At 40.5% G+C, this 19,835-nt stretch overlaps 2 protein-coding genes across 2 annotated transcripts; both read right to left on the bottom strand.

Moving 5' to 3' along the window:
- Positions 1–495: 495 nt before the first annotated feature.
- Positions 496–4,504, bottom strand: LOC114825641 (tyrosine--tRNA ligase 1, cytoplasmic-like). The gene is made up of 10 exons (XM_029104658.2): positions 4,097–4,504; positions 3,846–3,993; positions 3,338–3,627; positions 3,158–3,254; positions 2,161–2,266; positions 1,971–2,053; positions 1,622–1,767; positions 1,356–1,461; positions 839–898; positions 496–704 (listed from the first exon to the last, which is right to left on the bottom strand). The coding sequence occupies exons 1-10, from the start codon at positions 4,207–4,209 to the stop codon at positions 684–686; spliced, it is 1,170 nt and encodes a 389-aa protein (XP_028960491.1). The 5' UTR covers positions 4,210–4,504; the 3' UTR covers positions 496–683.
- A 12,151-nt stretch (positions 4,505–16,655) lies between these two features.
- Positions 16,656–18,224, bottom strand: LOC114820068 (uncharacterized). Its single transcript, XM_029090115.2, has 3 exons — positions 17,652–18,224; positions 17,301–17,526; positions 16,656–16,898 (listed from the first exon to the last, which is right to left on the bottom strand). Exons 1-3 carry the CDS (start codon positions 17,946–17,948, stop codon positions 16,756–16,758), a joined length of 666 nt encoding a protein of 221 aa, XP_028945948.2. The 5' UTR covers positions 17,949–18,224; the 3' UTR covers positions 16,656–16,755.
- Between the last annotated feature and the right edge of the window lie 1,611 nt (positions 18,225–19,835).

Below are 19,835 nucleotides of genomic sequence, written 5' to 3'. Positions count from 1 at the left end.
TGTTCCACCTCAAACCCTTTCGTTCAAATCAATTTTTTTTTTTTCTCAAATGATAAATTTGTTAGATTAGAGAACCAACAGAATTTGCACTCACACCGATGCAAGAGCAACACTCATCTTCACCACTCTAGTAGATGACCACTTGCAAATCATTTAGAGAATTTTCGCACGCCTTTTTCTGCACACTGTTTAAAATTCTAAATCTGCCCCGAAATTCTTCTATTATTTAGCACATTAATAAACAATGTTGTGTGCTAGGCTAACAAAGAAGTGTGCGCAAAATCACCTCCCATCGTTTAAACACAAGATTCCACCCTGCTGCTAATCAAAGCTTATAGAGATATATTGTACTGGCTTTTCCACTTATTCCATCAACCAGCCAAGGACATATTTCCCTTGTTCTTCACCATACAAAAACAAACAGAATGGTCAAAGAAAATCCCTTCCTCGGAATTTTGAGAACAGAAATGAAACAGTAATATGAACTAATAGCCGTGGAACCCAAACAATTTCATGTATATTATCTAATATATGAGAGACCAAATTCAAAAGCACCTAAGCATATCGTTTCTGCTAAACAGTATATATTTTGCATCTCCGAAAAATACAGGTCTTTTCATCCACGAATCAGGATCGAGCGAGCAGAAGGGCAACAAGGAGAAATCCAAGCTCCATTGCAGTTATCACCTGGTGACTCTATAGTTCTACAAAACCAGGGAAGAGTTTGGTTAAGTTTTCTTTCATTTAATAAACTGATGTTAAGGAGATTTCAAATTAACTATTCTGAAATGTGTTGCAAAGAAAACGGTTTGTATCTGAAAGCAAAACCATCAAATACCTTAACACTTTGCAATAGCTGTTTGGCAGCTTTGTCATTCTTGAAGTGTGCTCGTACAGGCTGCATACGGAAACAAAGAGAAAGTTAACCTAGCAGCAAATAACCAAACTGGCAGTGATTTTTTTAGGGAATAAAGGCCCGCTACAGCAGCAGAAAAGAGTAGCCAGCCATTCCTCTTTCTCCCTTCTTTTTTCATTTTCATTTTTTACCAGATAGGCATAACTTACAATATATATATATATAGTATATACACACACACACACACGCACTTGAAGTTTGAGATTAAAGCAGAGACCCGGAGAGAGAGACTCTGATCAGCTCCAGGACCTTTTTCATGAGACAGATCAATTATTGAACGTAAAAACAGACATTCTGAGCCTATAAATGCAGATTTCTTTCCCCAAATCCTTACGGTGTAATGTTTACATTTTGCATATACTCTAAGGGTTAGTCAAATTGGCATCAGGCCGTGAAATCTGGCGAGATAAAGAACATGACATATACAAAGTGAGCCTACCTCGAGTATCTTGTTCAATGCCTTTGATAAAGCTGATTTTAGGTCTGCTGGATGTAGCTCGCCGCTTTCATAATCTGCAGCTAATTCTTCAAAGGTTTTGAAGGTTCTGTATTGGAAAGAAAAGAAAAGGGGGCACAAAAAGAACAATTAGCAGAGGCAAAAATATTAATTTTCTTAAAAATGGGCAGGATGTACAGCTGAATTGGCAAAAGCCTTTAACTAAAAATTGTAACCATTATAGATTTGATCTAAAGTCTATCACTTACTTATTTCCACCATTCTTTTCAGTCCGCTCTACAACAAACTCATTGAACCAAGGTAGAATTAGATACTTCACATATTCCATACATGGATTCCCATCAACAACATTTGGAGGACAGTAAGCTTTCTTTATCTTCAAATTCACTTCAGCCTAAGATTCAGTGATATATGTCCAAAACAAAAAAAAACAAATATTTAGTGGATTACAATGGAAGATAAACACCCTAGCTTAAAACTTGAATACATTTTTCTTCCAATTCATATGTAGCTTATACAGATCATATAACCTTGACCCTCACAGAAATTGAAAATTTAGTTCACCTCTAACAGGCTAGTAGCAAGTTAGCAACCCACCTCTTCGTCTTCCATGAATATGGAGGACGATACATCACTTTTCGACATTTTCTCCTGCCCTTGCTGCAAACCAGGTAACATGTCTGCAAATCATCATTTAGAAAAACAACACAAAAACCATGTCACCGCTCCCATGTTAAAGGATAAAACGTTACACTAGCAACAGGTGGAATAGGATTTAGAATGTTACGGTGTGATAAGATAATAGGCTTGTTCTTCTTTTTTATGTCATCGCAATACTCTCTTGCAAGCACATTGACTTTACGTTGATCCATTCCCAACTGGCAGATGTCTGCCTGTTATAGGAAAAATATTTTACAGGTCACTCTTACTTCAACATGGATATTTTTTCCCTCTTTATATGAGATAAAACAAATATAAACTAGCATTTTGATGAACAATGATCAAAAGATAAAAAGCTAAAACAAGGGAAGATCAGATAGCCAAATGTCAAAATGCATGATCACATAGTAGTACAAATAACAGATTTGTACAAAGAAAATATATTGAACTTTTAACAAACGATATTATCTACATTGAGGGGGAGGGGTGGGCTTAGCCTCACAATGGGCTAGCAATAATGTGGTTCAAATTCGCCTCTGACGAGAATCGAACCTAAGACCTCTCACTTACAAGTGAAGAGGAATACCACTAGACCGTTGTACTAAGCGGCTATTGAACTACATTTTAGTCTACAAGTGACATGTTTATGCAACTGTAATATTCCTTCGATCTTTGAGGAATTGGTTGTAGTGGACTGAGTCTCCAGTATGCACTAAATTATGCATTTGACACAACTGAAAGTTATCTAATGTTCTTCATTCTTTTCATATAAACAAAATCTAATGGATTTCTTTTACATGCATCCTGATCAGAAGACACGTCATCTAAACAAGATCTAGGTAAATAGTGAGTCTTAGGGCGCCATTAAAATGGACATTCATGAACCTCGTGCTCTTTGTAGTTTTCACTATTACGCTTTTCATATTCATGTAATTCTATACAATAGGTTCAATAATTGAAGTAGCACAAAACAAATGCAATGTCCTAAGTGGTACTATCATATACTTAATACATAAAAGTTAGCATCATTCCTTTAATAATTGATGTCATTTTCAGTTTCAACATACAGCAACACGGGAAACAAATCCTATTAACAAAAATTCAAAAGCAAAAAAGCTAGCTACCTGAAGGAAGAATATATCTGCACACTGCATGCATGGGTAGAGAATTTGGGCTGCCGTTAACTCATCTTGCTCAGTTCGACCCATAATCTGACTACACCTGGATATATAGGAGAAAAAAAAATTATTTTACAGGCTCGACAGATATAATGGGCACAATAAGCATCACAAAATGCTTGCTACCTAATGATTCTAGGAAGTTTATTTTTCCGAGCTATATCCATCACACGAGGCCAGTACTCATGTGCTCTCGCATTAATCTCCTTTGACGACCACAGAAACTCAACTTTTCCGGTGTCCAAATTCATCCCCGCAGCCCTCCATATCTCAATCATGTAGCGGCCAACTGTCTCTATCTTTTTCAAATCACCCCCCATCTTGTTATTCAACTGTGCAAACCAATCTGCAATCCATATCTTCACTCGGCAACCAGCGGATGTCAGTTTGTTCACATTTATGGTTTTCATAACTCCCTACACAACAACCCATTAAAATAAGCAATGCTCAAACAAATATACGCCAATTGTTCTTTTGAAAAACTAGAAAGTCTACCATAACCTAAATGAGTTTATAAGAGTAACACACTATAAAGTTCCAATTGAGTACCTTTTCAAATTCACAAATACACAATTCATATCAATTTGTTTTCTTATTATAAATGTAACGAATACTCAAAAAAATGATTTGAAACCTGAGCAATGTGCATTCGACCGGAGGGTTCAAACCCATCGTAGCAGATGGGTTCGGCCTTGTGAGCCAGCAGATTCTGAAGCTCATCTTCTTGAATGCACTCCTCCGCCACGCTCCTCACGATCCGGTACTTCTCCTCCAAGCTCAATCTTCAACAAAACCACAGCCGCACAAACACACAATATTGAAATAATTCAGATCAACGGGCGAATTTAGAAACGGAAAGAGAAAAGGAAATCGATACAAGCTTACGGAGCGGTTGGATTAGAAGAACTAGAGGGTTGGTCTTCGGCCTGAGGTTCAGAAATGGAAAGCGATTGGACTTTGTCGGCCGAAGGGAATTGCTCTGGTGCTTCGGTCGCCATTGGAGAGGTGGGAGCTATGAAGCACGAGAGCTTCAATTAGGTGCCGATTTGCGCTCCGGGAGCGGGAGCGGTCGGAATCGCCGGAGGCCGGCTTGGATACGGCTCGAAATCGTCTAGGGATTCGCCGGCGTTTGCAGCAGTATTGGCGAGGAGGAAGACGACCTGTTCTGTAGAGTGGTGAGAACGAAGAAGGCAGGAACGACGGGAGGACGAAGAAAGGAAAAATAATAAAAACCCTAAGTTGGAGACGGCGTCGTTTCCTTGAATTAAAAGCCGTACTGTTGTCCCTAAGCTTAGCGCTAGCTTGGTATTACTGTATTTTAAAAACAAAAAAATATATATATATATTTATATTGTGTTGTAAAAATAAGCAGTTTAAAGTATCTGGTAAATAATAATTGTCAAAATGCTTTTAGCAAAAAAAATAGTGTTATATTGGTAAATTTGTATGTTAAACAACAGTGTTAAATGACAAAAAAAAAATGCATAATAGAGGATGTGCTATTAATTTATCTGTTTGAAAAATAAATTTTAATTATTACATAGTTATTTCTTAATTTAAATCTATCCCAAATATTAATTAGTACAACAAATTACTTCAAAATGAATAGCAAAATTTATTAGTGCATCTCCAATAACTAATTTTTTTGTTAGTATAGCTAGTAGACACATCCCGACGAGAAATGTTTTAGTGTGATCGGTACACGGGGTGGTACACAATGTGTCACTGTACAAATAGTGGGATATGTGCGCTAAAAGGTTAATAACTTAAAATTTCCCACTAATCCTATTAAAACATGTGATATACCACTTATGTTCTCGTCACAACTAAAAATTTCTCCATCCTAACCCCAATAACACAAGTTATGAGGCCAAGACATGTTGGCCGCCACTAAATTGACCGTATTACTCCATCGAGATGACATCACAAGCCAACTTAATGACAAAGCCATAGTAGATAATTATGATGTGAGAGAATTTGAACCAAAATGTTCTTTATTAACAAATAAAAAGTTGCTACAAAGTTTCTCTAATCTACTTCCCCACTTGGGGACACATGTTCGGAGATTAAATCCCGTTACTTATCATCACATCAGAGCAGCTAGAAGTTTCACACAATAGTAACACACATAAAATTCCAGTGTCATGCATAATAAAAAGTAGATCATGCACTTATTACAAACTAAGATAAACTGCAGTAAAGAAGTCATCAGACTCATCACTCAAAGTTCAAAGGATGGATGCCTCACTGCCATGCCCACTCGTCACTTCCGGTTTTCTCCTTATTCTCGTTACGTCCTAAGGGGTAAAAAAAAAACAAAGTGTGACTAGGTCAAGTTCATCTAGTTAAAATCATTTGAATATTGTAACCCTTGTTTTGAAATCACATATATAGCAAAAACTACATAAATATAGTTGTGAACACGGAAAATTCCTGAAATGAAAGAGACAAGAACAACGTGCACAAACAAATATTTGTGTTTGATGATTTTGGGTTACAATCTCTCTCAAATTTGATCCTCTGATTCGATCTCCGTAAGGTGTTGATTGGTGGGTGTTTCGTTGATCCAAGGGCCGTCAAGGCTTAATCTTGGATGAACAGTTGGAAGTTTCTTCAAAGGGCCGTGGGCTTGATCTTTGAAGGTGGATTTGAGCGGATCTTCAAGGACTTTTGGGCTTGATCTTGAAGAAACAGTGACGAACAGATCTTCAAGTGCTTTTGGGCTTAATCTTGAAGAACGGTTGGATGTGTGGATTTGTCGACGTTTGTTGATCCAAAGGGCCGTTGGGGCTTGATCTTGGAAGAACGGATGATGAACGATGGTGCTTTCTTCAAGGGCCGTCGGGCCTTGATCTTGAATTGGTGGATGGTTGATCCAAGGGGTCGTTGGGGCTTGATCTTGGAAGAACGAGGAACACTTTCTTCAAGGGCCGTCGGGGCTTGATCTTGAATTGGTGGATGATTGTTGATCCAAATGGCCGTTGGGGCTTGATCTTAGGATGAACGATGAACGAAGAACGCTTTCTTGATTCTTCGGGAACCTGGATGCTTGAGAGCTTCGGAGTTTCAGAGCTTCAGAGCTTCAAGAGTTTTGCCTAATGATTTTGGTTCCCCCAAATGAATGAAATGGCTTGTATTTATAGAAATTTCCAAGGCCTAATTTTGAATATAATATTCCAGATGAAATAAGTCGTTTCTGCCAGGTGTTGACACGTGTCCTATTTGATGACTTTTCCAACTCATTTCAATTTTCGTTGAGTTACACGCTACGTGTAAAATTTATGTAATACATGAGCGTTGAAACTTTGATTTATCGGTCAACATTTATTTACCGAAATTTCGATGTCTACAAATGCCCCCACTTCAAGTCGCGTCGTGTACATGTGCTTGTCGCGTGTAGGAGATGCGTTTTGAAGTCCCTTACTGTAGACGTCGATCCAAGGGCCGTCGAGGCTTGATCTTGAATTGGGCTGGAGATTTCTTCAAGGGCCGTTGAGGCTTGATCTTGAATTGGGCTTGAGATTTCTTCAAGGGCCGTTGAGGCTTGATCTTGAACTTTGTTTGAAATTTCTTCAAGGGCCGTCGAGGCTTGATTTTGAAGGTTGAAATTGGACCACAAGGAGCTTCATGTGGTAGATGATCTTTGGCTTTGGTAGTGGGTGAATCGGCACGTATTTTGTTGCGCTTGTTGACTTTCCACAGCTTTGATCTTGAACTGGGTTGGAAGATTTTCTGGATTCCTCCAATTGTTGATTTTCCACAGCTTATTCTTGAACTAGGTTTTGATTCAAGGGTGGTAGACACTTGATCTTGAATCGGACTTGTGATTTCCTCGATGGCCGTCGAGGCTTGATCTTGAATTTGGTTGGAAACTTCTTCAATGGCCGTTGAGGCTTGATTCTTGAAGGTTGACTCGAACACATGGCAAGCGGGCACGAGGTGAGGGTGACGACTTGTTGCTTTGTTCAATCTTTCTAATTCACACCTGAGCAGTTTGGTCAACGGTATGATCTTCAAGATTGATGGGCTATTCTTCTAGTTGGTGACTTGATCTTTAAGGATTTGATTCAAGGGTGGTGAATCGACACGTGCAGCTCACAACGCCTAGTAAGCCGACCCAAGAATTTGAGGGTCAAAATGAATTCACCGTCCAAAATGATTGCCACCCTGATGATATGAGATACTTTTGATTTTAAAGAAGTAGCGGATGACTCAGCACGTGCTTTGTTGCACTTGTTTCCACATGCTTCAAGGTATCATTTTCATTTCCTTTATCTGTTCCTCAGGCGGATGCGGCATCTTCTCGAGTTCTTCATCTCAGACTCCTTCTGCTGAGTTGACTGTGCATGCTGTATTATTCTCTGCTTGTTTCTTCAGGCAGATGTGGCAGCTTCTCGAGTTCCTCAGTTCGGACTACTTCTGCTGAGTTGACTGTGCAGACCGCATTCTTCTCTGCTTGTTCCTTCTGCACGTTGTCTCCACATGCTGCAAGGTATCATTTTCACTTGCCTTATCTATTCTTCAAGCAGATGTGGTAGCCTCTTTGGAAGTACAGCAACAGTGGGAAACGAGTACTCGAGAGCAGTGCTAGGTAGGCAATCAGGGAAGGGTTCCAAGCAGTCGGTTCCTTACCCGAGTTTGAGTGGAAGTTCCAGCATATTGTTTTCTTTATCCTTGTCTTTGTAGGTAAGAACAAGGGCAAAGGAAAGGACAGGGAGAACGCATGATATGAGATACTCTTGCTTTCTACCCTGGTGATATGAGATACTTTTGCTTTGGAGTCATTGGCTTGTAGAGGTACCCCAAGGAATAAGGAACATTGAATGACTCGAGAGGCTTCGTTGGGAAAGCATTTTTGGAGATGAAGAAAGGCTCTGTATGTCTGCCTTGCTATGGAAGGTGAAGGTGGACAGTTATAGGAATTTCTTTAGTACCTATAGAGGTACTATTCTTTCACTCGTGTCGGCAACCAATGCGTGATTGAACAGTAAACTTCACGTGCTTTCTCCTTCACCGAAAATCTTCGACAAATTGCCCGTGATTTGCGCAAAGTTGAGTGTGCATATGACAGGTGTTGACGAGGCTGAAAAAGACTGGCGCCTCTTCAATATCTGGGATCGGCGCTTCGACAAATTACCCGTGATTTCCGCAAAGCTGAGTTTGCGTGTGATGGGTGCTGACGCGTCTGGAAAAGCAAGATGCTTCTCCAATTTCCGAGCTTGCCTCTTCGATTTTTTGAATGGCCTCTTCGAATTCTGAGCTCGCCTCTTCGATCTCTGAAATCCCGTCGAGTGCTGATTTTTTCTTATAGAGGCATGCAGTTCATTTCAAAGCACACTTGAATTTTCGCTTGTGAAAACTCCCTTCTTGCACTTCTAAGATCTTGATTTGTCTGTTTTCTTCTTCTTTCAATACTTTGAAAATGTCTGGACCCTCTGACCGTCGTTTTGACTTGAATCTTGGTGAAAAGGCAGTCCCTTCTTCTCCAGACAACATATGGCGCCCATCCTTCATATCCCCTACTGGTCCTCTTACCGTTGGGGATTCAGTGGTGAAGAATGATATGACCTCTGGCTCTCAGTGTGCAGTGTGCAGGTTCTGTGTCTAATAAGGCCCAACGCCTATTTGCTCGAACCCGTCAAGTTGAATCATTGGCGGCTGAAGTGACGAGTTTCAAACAGGAGATTAGGGGGCTCAAGCAGGAGAATAAACAGTTGCATAAGCTCGCACATAGCTATGCGACAAACATGAAAAGGAAGATTGACCAGATGCAGGAATCTGATGGTCAGATTTTACTTGATCATCAAAGGTTTGTGGGTTTGTTCCAGCAGCATTTGCCTTCGTCTTCTGGGGCTGTACCGCGTAATGAAGCCTCAAATGATCAACCTTCGGTGCCTCCTCCTCCTGGGGTTCTGCCTAATACTGAGGCTCTGAATAATCACCCTCTGGTGCCTCTTCGATCTGGGGCTCCGCCGAGTACTGAGGCGCCATCTGATCAACCTTGAAAATCCCCTCCTGTAAATTTGATTTGATATATATTTTTTTTAAGTATGTATAATGCAAATTTATGTAAAATTTCCAGAATAAATAAAAACGAACTTTATTTCTCTCAATGCATTTGTTTTGTTTTGTTTTTTGTTTTTTTTGCTGTAAACATACATATATTATGCACACACACATACATACATACATACATACATACACACATATTAATTTTTTTCATGTGGACTGATCCATCATTCCAAAACCCTTTCCCTTTTTTTTTTTTTGCATGGTGCTAGCCACCAAGGATCCATTTTCTTCTTCTTTTTATTTTTTATTATTTTTTATTATTATTATTTATTTATTATTATTATTATTATATATATATATATATATATATATTTTTTTTCCTTTCGGCACCGGGTGCACCACCATTCTTTTTTATTTATTTTATTTTTCTTTGCTTTCGGTGCCTGGTGCATCATGTCTCTTATTTTCCCTTTTTTATATTGTAATTTTTATATGCACACATACATACATTCGTACATACATATACATACATACATATATATATATAGGGTATATAGGGTGCAGGATAGGATGGAGAGAAGGCAGAGAGGAGCCTGGTGGATGAAGATGGTGGCTTTGTGGCTGCGGAGGATTGCGTGGGCGGCCATGGAAGAGCAAGGCCCTATCGGTGCAGCTCCGGCTCAGGCAGCGGTTCAGGGTGGAGGTACAACCATGGTTGGGTGTCGATAGTGGTGTGCTCACGGCTCTCGGATCTGAGGAGGATCAATTGAAGTTGGCGTCGGCGCCGAGGCCGAATGTGGTGAGTACGAGGAGGAGGTCACGGGTTCTTGTAACAGATTTGAAATTGGAGCAGAAAGGCTGGTAGAGTCGACCTCGGGGGCTTCCTTGGGTTGAAGCTCTACGAGTTTAACCTGTGATGGCGAGCTGGTATGACCGTTTCGAAAGCTGCAACAAGCAGTGCCATCTTCTTCGTCCTTGCAGGAGCAAGTTTTGTGACAGCTTGCTGGAGTGCATAGTCAAGCATCCATGCATCTGTATTATTATTATATATATATTTTTTTTCATCGTCGATGATTTGATGCCTACACGGACCACAGATCCATGGTAGCCTCGCCGGAAGAGGAGTTGGTGGAGCGGAGCATAGAGCTCGCGTGCTCGATAGACACTACGGTGGAGGAGCAGCAGGCAGGCTTGGGTGGTGTTTGTCGGTGGTGAAAGTGATGACTGTACTGGGCCTGTGGATCCGACGGAACCTATTGTGGGTGCACTCCTCCTGATGGTTGTTACATCATGGTAAAAATAAAGGCGGATGTTTGGGTACGGGGATAAGGGTGTAAATCTGCTGAACCGTTGTTGTTGGCACTAAGAACTCCTTGTCCCATAAGCCGATGTCATAGAAGTGCACTGTAGTAATCTGGGTTAGGAACAAATGAGGTTCTGTTGAGAAAACCGTAGTTCCCTCTAACTAGAGACTGCCTGCAATATACTCTGGTATTGTACTTCGCTGACATTCCGAGCTGATCCAAGTACCAAAAGCTGTTCACATATGTGTCAGACACATTACGACCACCGCTGTTATAGGCCCCTCCAGATTCACCAACCCATATAGAAGCCCAATGACCGTTCTTTTTCACAGTTTGTTCAAGATCATGGAATGACCAATATGCACGGTCCAGGTAATGGGGATCCAATATTTTTTTTTTTCACCAACATGGGATCAACACCTGCACCCAAATTGTAGAGATGCTGAGAGATGATATCGACTGTGCCAGAACCAGAAACCTGAAGAAGCCTGGCAAACCACGATTGGTCAAAGAATCCTCCAGGCGCCATAAGCGCAGGTTTAGCAACAGACTTATTGTACAGATGGTTGATGATGCTTTTAAGCTTGATCAAATCTCTTCCGTATTGTCCAGCTCCAACACTAGCTTCAACACCACTACCACTGAGCTCATTTCCAAATTCCCATGAATCTATCTGGTATCTCTTTGAGACGGTGTACTTAATAAAATCATAAGCATTGCTATAGTCCCAGTTTCCTACCCAAACTCCCCCGCCTTTGTGGTGGTTCTGGTGGTGCTGTTGCTCTGGGTCCTGGTGTTTCTTCCAAACGGTCGTCATCTGGGAACTCCTCCTGCTCGGGAGCTTGCTCGAAATGGGATTCCGGTTCATGGGTTTTGTGCGGAGGTGAACGAAAAGAGGCTCAGAATCAGAAGGCGAAGTGCAGAAGACATGAAATTGGATCAAATTGTTTGCGGCGAAAAACGAAACAATCGAAATAGGACCGTTGCAAAAGAGTCGTGTGTTTTGTTGGGGATGGAGGAGGAGATCTGAGAGCTCGACATCAGATTTAACATGAACTTGAGCGGCTTCAGTGGCTCTTCGATTTGGAATTGCCTTGCTTCTGAGCAGAGGTAAGAAGAGGTCGCCAGGGGTCGAAGACCGCATCGGAGGAGAAGATATGACGGCCAGCGTTGGCTTTCTCACTGTAGCCCGTGAACCTGTGGGACCGCCCAGCGTTGGCTTTCTCACTGTAGCCCGAGGTGGGGAACGTTCACCGAGTCGGCGTACTTCTTGAAGTCGCCGGCGCCGCCTTTGGATCCACATGCGTAGCTGTTGAACTGGTTCTTGTGGTTGACTGAGTCGTAGGTGTACCATCGGAAAGAGTCGATGGGAGATGACGATGATGAAGAACTGGACCCGAGCTTGAAGTGGACAAGGAAGGCCTGGATTTGGGCTTCTTGCTAGGCTTGTAAGATGGAGAGCTTGGTCCAAGTGGATTTGTTTGGCAGAAAGTGGGCTTGGCCGAGTGAGGATGGGCTTCGAGACAATCATACATATATATGATTTCTTTTTCTTTTCTTTTGCTCTTTTTTTTTAATACATAATAACATGTGTATTCATTTTTTTTTCTTTTGTAATAAATTTGACTTTCTTTAATAAAACGTTTATTTTTTATTTTGATGTGACTGAACTCGAAATTTTGAATATTCAAGCTGCCTACGTACCATTCTAAAGAAGAGATCAAGTCATAACGTAGTTCAAATACATACATTTTTTTTTTGTTGTTGTGCCGTTTGCAGTTTCAACTCATGCAGGCAAGGAGCGTTGGTGTTGCCTTTTATGCTCGTGCAGACCAGGAGCGTTATGCCATGCAGTTTAGGCTCGTGCAGGCGATGAGCTTTGTGAATTTTGTCAAGCAATTTTGGAGAGGCGTTCCTCACAATTTTCATAGCAAGGAGCTTTGACCGCGTGATTGAAAAAGTCTTCGGGCAAGAAGTCGCGCATCGTGATGACAACGGACGATCTTTGTGTTGCAATTTCATCATCTTCAACACGTTCACGTTGCTTTGAAGGTTGACAAGAGCTGCTTTGCCCCCTTTCCGATTGGCGGACTTGTGGAGGAGACATATGCTTCTTGTGCAATTTCTTAGGAGTGACTTGAGTCCATCCTTCAACTTTGCTTGTCTTTAAGGATGTCCCCAGCGGTTGAGGTGAAAACTTTGAGTTAGAAGAGCCAAAAGTGATGGTGGTATAGTTTGACTTCACCACATCGTCAAGATCTAGCTCGATGATTCCTTTTTGAGCCAGCTTCATGATGAGATCTTTCAGCACGAAGCACTTTTCTGTCGGATGACTGATGAAGCGGTGGAATTTACAGTACCTTGGACTGTCAGTGCGATTCATCTCTTCTGGCCGTCTGCACTCAGGCAAGCCAATCACCTTCTTTTTCAGCAAGTCTTCTAACATGGCAACCACATCAGAGTCGGGGAATGGATAAGTTTTCTCTTCGAGCTCCTTCAAAGTGCGTCTACGCATCTCTTGATCACGAAAGCCTTCGGCTTGAATAGCCTTGCCTCGTGTGGAGATTTTGACAGGAGATGTGTTGACCGTCATCGCTTCCTTGGTGGGTTTCCATGCAGCCTTTTCCACCTTTGTCCCAAGAACTTTGTTGTCCTTGTAGTCGGCGATCGGTTCTTTCTTCCCATGATGGGCGATGCTTAACTCCATGTCATGGGCGCGGGTGGCTAGCTCTTCGAAGGTCTGTGGTTTGATGCCTTGAAGGATGTATTGCAAACCCCATTGCATGCCTTGGATGCACATCTCGATTGAAGAGGTTTCCGAGAGCCTGTCTTTGCAGTCGAGGCTTAGAGTACGCCATCTGTTGATGTAGTCAATGACTGGCTCGTCCTTCCACTGCTTTGTGCTCGTTAGCTCTAGCATGTTCACAGTGCGGCGGGTGCTGTAGAAGCGATTAAGGAATTCCCGTTCCAATTGCTCCCAGCTGTTGATGGACTCAGGCTCTAGGTCCGTGTACCACTCAAAGGCGTTTCCTTTCAGCGAGCGCACAAACTGCTTGGCAAGGTAGTCCCTTTCGGTTCCTGCGTTGTTGCAAGTTTCAACAAAGTGGGAAACGTGCTGTTTCGGGTTTCCCTTTCCATCGAATTGCATGAACTTTGGCGATTGATAACCCCTCGGCATCCTTAAGGCATCAATTTTCTTTGAATACGCCTTCGAGTACAACCCGGAGGTATTTGAGCTCCCTTCGTATTGTGCCTTGACGGTGCTGGCGATCATCTCCTGCAGTTGTTGGATAGAAAGAAATCCCATAAGTGCCGCTGCTTGGTCTGGCTCCGGCTTCACATCGATATTCTCCACCGGAGGCTCCTCTTCTGGGTTAGGGTTATCGCCGTCCTGTGGCTCTAGTCGGCTGACGAGTGCAGCGATTTGCAAGTCTTTTTCTTCCACAGTTCGGGTTAGCCTTGCGATTGCTTCATTCATTTGAGCCAGCTGCTCATCGATTGAAATTGCTCCAATGGTCATGACTTGCATGGCTGAACTGCCGTTCGAATCGGCATCGGAGAGCATGGATTCGGAGTATTTCCTTGGACTTTCGCCCCTTGGTGCTTTTGGTGAGGCTAAAGTGATCAAAGGCTCGTGCCTTGGGTGCTCTTGTTCCCTTGGCACAGTTGATGCAGAGGTGAAAGAGGCGGCAGAAGTAGCTCTTGCCTTGCTTCGAGTCATGATGCCTAAAGTGACACCACTTGCGACGAGGACGCTCTTGTTCTTTGCGCCAGTTGCGGGAACAGTTTGAGCCTTCCTTAATGCCATTAATTTTGGAAGTGTGCTCGAATTTCTTGAACGGAGAAAGAGATGAGAGGTAGAGATGGTCCCACTGAGCGTGCCAATTTGTGAACACGGAAAATTCCTGAAACGAAAGAGACAAGAACAACGTGCACAAACAAATATTTGTGTTTGATGATTTTGGGTTACAATCTCTCTCAAATTTGATCATCTGATTCGATCTCCGTAAGGTGTTGATTGGTGGGTGTTTCGTTGATCCAAGGGCCGTCAAGGCTTAATCTTGGATGAACAGTTGGAAGTTTCTTCAAAAGGCCGTGGGCTTGATCTTTGAAGGTGGATTTGAGCGGATCTTCAAGGGCTTTTGGGCTTGATCTTGAAGAAACAGTGATGAACAGATCTTCAAGTGCTTTTGGGCTTAATCTTGAAGAACGGTTGGATGTGTGGATTTGTCGACGTTTGTTGATCCAAAGGGCCGTTGGGGCTTGATCTTGGAAGAACGGATGATGAACGATGGTGCTTTCTTCAAGGGCCGTCGGGCCTTGATCTTGAATTGGTGGATGGTTGATCCAAGGGGCCGTTGGGGCTTGATCTTGGAAGAACGATGAACGAAGAACGAGGAACACTTTCTTCAAGGGCCGTCGGGGCTTGATCTTGAATTGGTGGATGATTGTTGATCCAAAGGGCCGTTGGGGCTTGATCTTAGGATGAACGATGAACGAAGAACGCTTTCTTGATTCTTCGGGAACCTGGATGCTTGAGAGCTTCGGAGTTTCAGAGCTTCAGAGCTTCAAGAGTTTTGCCTAATAATTTTGGTTCCCCCAAATGAATGAAATGGCTTGTATTTATAGAAATTTCCAAGGCCTAATTTTGAATATAATATTCCAGATGAAATAAGTCGTTTCTGCCAGGTGTTGACACGTGTCCTATTTGATGACTTTTCCAACTCATTTCAATTTTCGTTGAGTCACACGCTACGTGTAAAATTTATGTAATACATGAGCGTTGAAACTTTGATTATCGGTCAACATTTATTTACCGAAATTTCGATGTCTACAATAGTACTACAATAATAGTAGTCAAGTTCACATCACATTGCTTGTCATATAAAAAAAAGCAAGAGCAATCACACAATCAAAATAAATCAAATGTATAGCAAGCAAGTGAAGCGGCATCTACCTGATCGATGTCAAGCGTCTACTAGTGATTCTAACCTTTACTAGAAAATAAGTATCTGCAAATAAACTATGATCCTAGCTAGATATATGATATGTATGATGACCATACAGTGAAAATAAATTGCCAATAGCCTTAAGATATCATTCCAATGTAACTAGATATAAGTCTCCTCAAAGACTATAGATAATCATAATATGCATCAATATACAAATAATTTAAAACATTTAGGGGGGTGTATTCAATTGAGATTTTGAGAGAGTTTTAGAGAATCTAATTCCATGGAATTTGAGGGAATTTGAGTGAAAAAAAAATCACTTTCCTGGGATTTTGAGTTAAAGTTTCATAGAATTCACATGGATTGTGAGAGAATTCTTTGCATGGGCTTAGAGAATTTCAGAGAGTTTATTCATGAATTTCAAGAGATTTGTTTGAATTCCCATGAAATCACAATGATTATTTTATTTCAAGAAAAGCCAAATTGATTGGTAAAATTGGGTTGTCCCAGAAGGCAAAAGAAAAACTCTGATGTACTTCTTGAATTTTGACCAATCCATTTATAGGCAACTATATCAGGGAGAAAAATTTCTAGACCAACATCAAGAAAGTACCACCAATAAAATGTTCAGGTTATGGAACTGAATCTTTGTGCCGCATAAGTGCAATACAGAATGGTGATAGTAAGATTTACATATCCAATGATTCTGATCATGTCTCATGGTTGATTGATTGGAACAACGAGTTTCTACCTGCCGGTAGGCTTCACTTTATGCCAAAAACTACACAGGAAGCTATCCAGTCTTGCTCTAGGAAGGGGACATTGGAGAAATGGCTTTTAGATCAAGTTAAGGTTCGTTTCGTGAGTGTAAATGAATATGCAAGGTATCTCCTTGACAATTCACTTAATAAGCGGAAGCTTGTGATTGCATTTGCCCACTTCAAGTCTCACAGAATTTTGCAAAGTGCGTAGAAGGTGGTTGGTTGAAGGTTACTTTGAATGGCTCTCCCGGTTTTAGGCCACTTTCGCAGTCATTCCTAATTGACTTACATGTAAGAAACAGAGACCAACCTGCAAATTGTGCTCAACTCAATCAATAAAAACACTAATGGAATGTACCAAACAGTTCTTTTGAACACGAAAAAGAAACATTTTTCAAACTCAACATATGCCAATGGTCCTCAAGCCTTTTATTCTACCACCATCCTAAAATCCGAGGGATCAAGAATAGAAATTAAAAAAAAAATCCATAAAATCAAATAATCCCCTCTATTTCTCATCTTTGAATCCTATCATTCACAGCATCTGTCCACATATTTGTAGCTATGCTAGCTCTCCATGCATTAGCAATCTGTCGTTGTTGCTCTTGGGTTTGATTACCTGGTTCATCATCATTTTCTTCATCATCAGATTCATCGTCTTCAGATTCAATTGGAAATTCATCAGAACAACACTCCTTGCGAAGAAAGTTGTGCAATCCTGCACAAGCTAACACTAACTCTGCTTGTGTTTTAATTGGAAATGGAGGTGCTGACTTAAAAATTGTGAATCGAGATTTAAATACACCAAATATCCTCTCCACTACATTTCTCAAGGAAGCATGTCGAAGATTGAACAACTCATTTGCATTTACAGGGTCACGATTGTTACCAGCAAAATCTTGGAGATGATACCGAACACCTCGAAACGGAGCTAAAAATTGACGACAATTGGCAAATCCACAATCCACTAGAAAAAATTTACCTAAAATAAGAACAAATAAAATTATATGTCTAGTAATTCCTAGAATAAAAAACAACAAATAAATGAATGAATAAGAACCTTCTGGCACTTTAAGTCTGTTCGTCCTTGATACAGCATCATCTAACACTTTGGAGTCATGAGCTGAACCCTCCCATCCGCTAAGAACATATAGGAATTCCAAATCAAAGTTACAAGCAGCTAATACATTTTGTGTTATTTTTCCATGACGATCACGATAGCTAGCTACTTCGGATCCTGATACCATGGCTGGTATATGTGTTCCGTCAATAGCTCCAATGGAATCCTAAAATATGTACTAGAGTTAATTAAAAAACTTAAAATAAGGGCAAAACCTTTTACGTAATACATAGCTATGTATATGCTTATGAAATTGAAATAACAATTACTATAATAATATTACTTACTAACCTTAAAATAAGGGTAAAATCTTGTACTTTCTCTTATTTTAGTTGGCACCGTGGACCCAGGTTTAACCATCAAATCTGGTGCAATTGTGTTCAAGGCTTTCAAAACGATGTTGAAATTTTTGCTTGTTGTAAAATGTGACCGCCGAAATGTGTCCCGAGTTTGGCAATATCGAGAATTTTGACCAACGGTAAGTAGAAATGTAGCAACCTTTTCTTCAATACAAATAAATCTTGTACCCTTCAAATGCGTCTTCTCCGTAATGATGTCGCATAGCTTTAGGAAAACATCAGGATACATTCTATATAGTACTCAAAATTCTTGAGGATCCTCATTCAATACCTTGTGAATATAATTATAACCAATTCTACTAATTGGTCATCGAGCCAATGGACGTTCAATATGATCATCATGTATGATAACCATTAACGCATTTAGAACTTGAACTATTGCTTGTAATGCCATCAATAGTAACTTAATGGCTTCGTGATATTCTTCTTCTTCTTCTCTTTCTTCGTCCATTTCTTCATCTACTTCTTCTCTTTCCATTTCCTCTTCATACATGTTTTCAGACATTATATATATATATATATATATATATATATATAGAGAGAGAGAGAGAGAGAATCACCTAAAAATAAAAAATGTATCCATTAGAGCATAAAAGAAACAAAGGTAAGGAAGCAAACTACTTCTTCTGTCATTCAAACCAAAGTCAACATATTATTAAACAAAGTACATATTCCAAGGTCAAAATGAATTACCGAACCAAACTCAACATATTATCAAACTATGTAAATGCTCCAATATCAAATTTTAAATAACGGAACTAAAGTCAACATATTATCAAACAAAGTAAATATTCCAAGATGTAACAAATCCGAAATAACCACATTCAATTCATATTGTATTTTATCCACTCTGAGCGTTCTTCTGGTGTCATTTTCAAGAACTCTTTTTTCATTCCCAACTGTTGAACCAATGCAATTGCTTTGTAACGAACGAGAGGATCCAAGTTTGGAGTCTCTTTGATAGCATCCCAAAGATTGTTGTTTTTCTCTTCTTCTTTTTTCTCCTTTTCCATTTTTTCTCTAGCTTTTTCTCTTTTCTCCATTATGCTATGAATTCCTTGAATTTCAGTAGCAATTGCAGCAATCGAATCCATTCCGAGGGAACCTTTTTCTATAAGAACGATGTGAGGGGTGGTCCCATTTGATTTTAGCTCAGACTCAGGTCGAGATCTTTTCCTTGGAAGTAGCTTTTGTACGGGTGTTGGAGCGGAACCCTCCAAATTTGCATCTAGGAAAGATGATGCATATGATGGATTTTGAAATAATGGATCAAGTTGCTCAAAGCTCTCATCAGGTGAAGGAAATTCGTTTACTCTGATTGGCCTACTTTCTTCGACTGTATATGTTGTGGCATCAGTATCATCACCCAATCCAATTGAGTTATTTCCTTTAGCTGTTCCATCGCCAAATACAGTCATCAAATCTTCATAGTCCGTAAATGTCTCTTTGCGAATACCTAGACTCTTTGGGTGGGACTAGCAAAAAAGAAAAACATAATAAATGTTAAAATACAAAATCAATAAAAATGAAAGATCATCATGTAAATAATACATTCGATAAGAAAAAGAACTCACCCTAAGGAAGCCTTCCCATACTTCATCACTAGCCGTGAACTTCTTTGTGATGGGGTCCCAACCAAATCCCGAACTATGCCTAAAAAGTTGACATATTGATTGATATCGACCCCTCAATGTTTCACACGGTTCTTAACATGATCTTGAGTTTTTTGACACCCAAGTTTTTCATTGAGCACAGGAACAATTTTGGCTTCTATAGTCTGCTTGCTTATTATGCCATTAGCATCACGCCATCCATTTTTTACGGCCTCAACAAGTAGTTGCAACAACATGTTGCTCTCTTCCACGGACCATTGATTATAGTTTCCTTTTCCCTTTTCTTGTTGTGAATCTCCCATTTATGATCTTTTAGAAGATACATCATAATTATACAATGAATCAATGCACATAATAAAAACTGAACTACATGCATAGGATTGCAAAGAAGACAAATTGAACAAAAGAAATTGAACAACAGACCAGTCAAGTATCACCCTAGTTACATTGACATTTTGACTGAGAGCTATCTCACCCTTATTTGACAAAAAAAATCAACAGAT

This window comes from Malus domestica, chromosome 06 (genome assembly GCF_042453785.1).
Source record: "Malus domestica chromosome 06, GDT2T_hap1".
Taxonomy (NCBI): Eukaryota; Viridiplantae; Streptophyta; class Magnoliopsida; order Rosales; family Rosaceae; genus Malus; species Malus domestica.
Note: the sequence above shows the minus strand (reverse complement) of the source record. Positions and strands in the feature narration are given on the sequence as shown.

Excerpts from the sequence above, each read along its gene's own strand:
- LOC114825641 (XM_029104658.2), bottom strand. The coding sequence starts at position 4,209 with ATGGCGACCGAAGCACCAGAGCAATTCCCTTCGGCCGACAAAGTCCAA. Across the intron at positions 3,994-4,096 it reads TCTTCTAATCCAACCGCTCC|ATTGAGCTTGGAGGAGAAGT; the intron begins GTAAGCTTGTAT and ends GTTTTGTTGAAG. Across the intron at positions 2,267-3,157 it reads CAGATATATTCTTCCTTCAG|GCAGACATCTGCCAGTTGGG; the intron begins GTAGCTAGCTTT and ends TTCCTATAACAG.
- LOC114820068 (XM_029090115.2), bottom strand. The coding sequence starts at position 17,948 with ATGTATCCTGATGTTTTCCTAAAGCTATGCGACATCATTACGGAGAAG. Across the intron at positions 17,527-17,651 it reads GATTTTACCCTTATTTTAAG|GATTCCATTGGAGCTATTGA; the intron begins GTTAGTAAGTAA and ends TACATATTTTAG. Across the intron at positions 16,899-17,300 it reads CAGACTTAAAGTGCCAGAAG|ACGATGAATCTGATGATGAA; the intron begins GTTCTTATTCAT and ends TTGAATCTGAAG.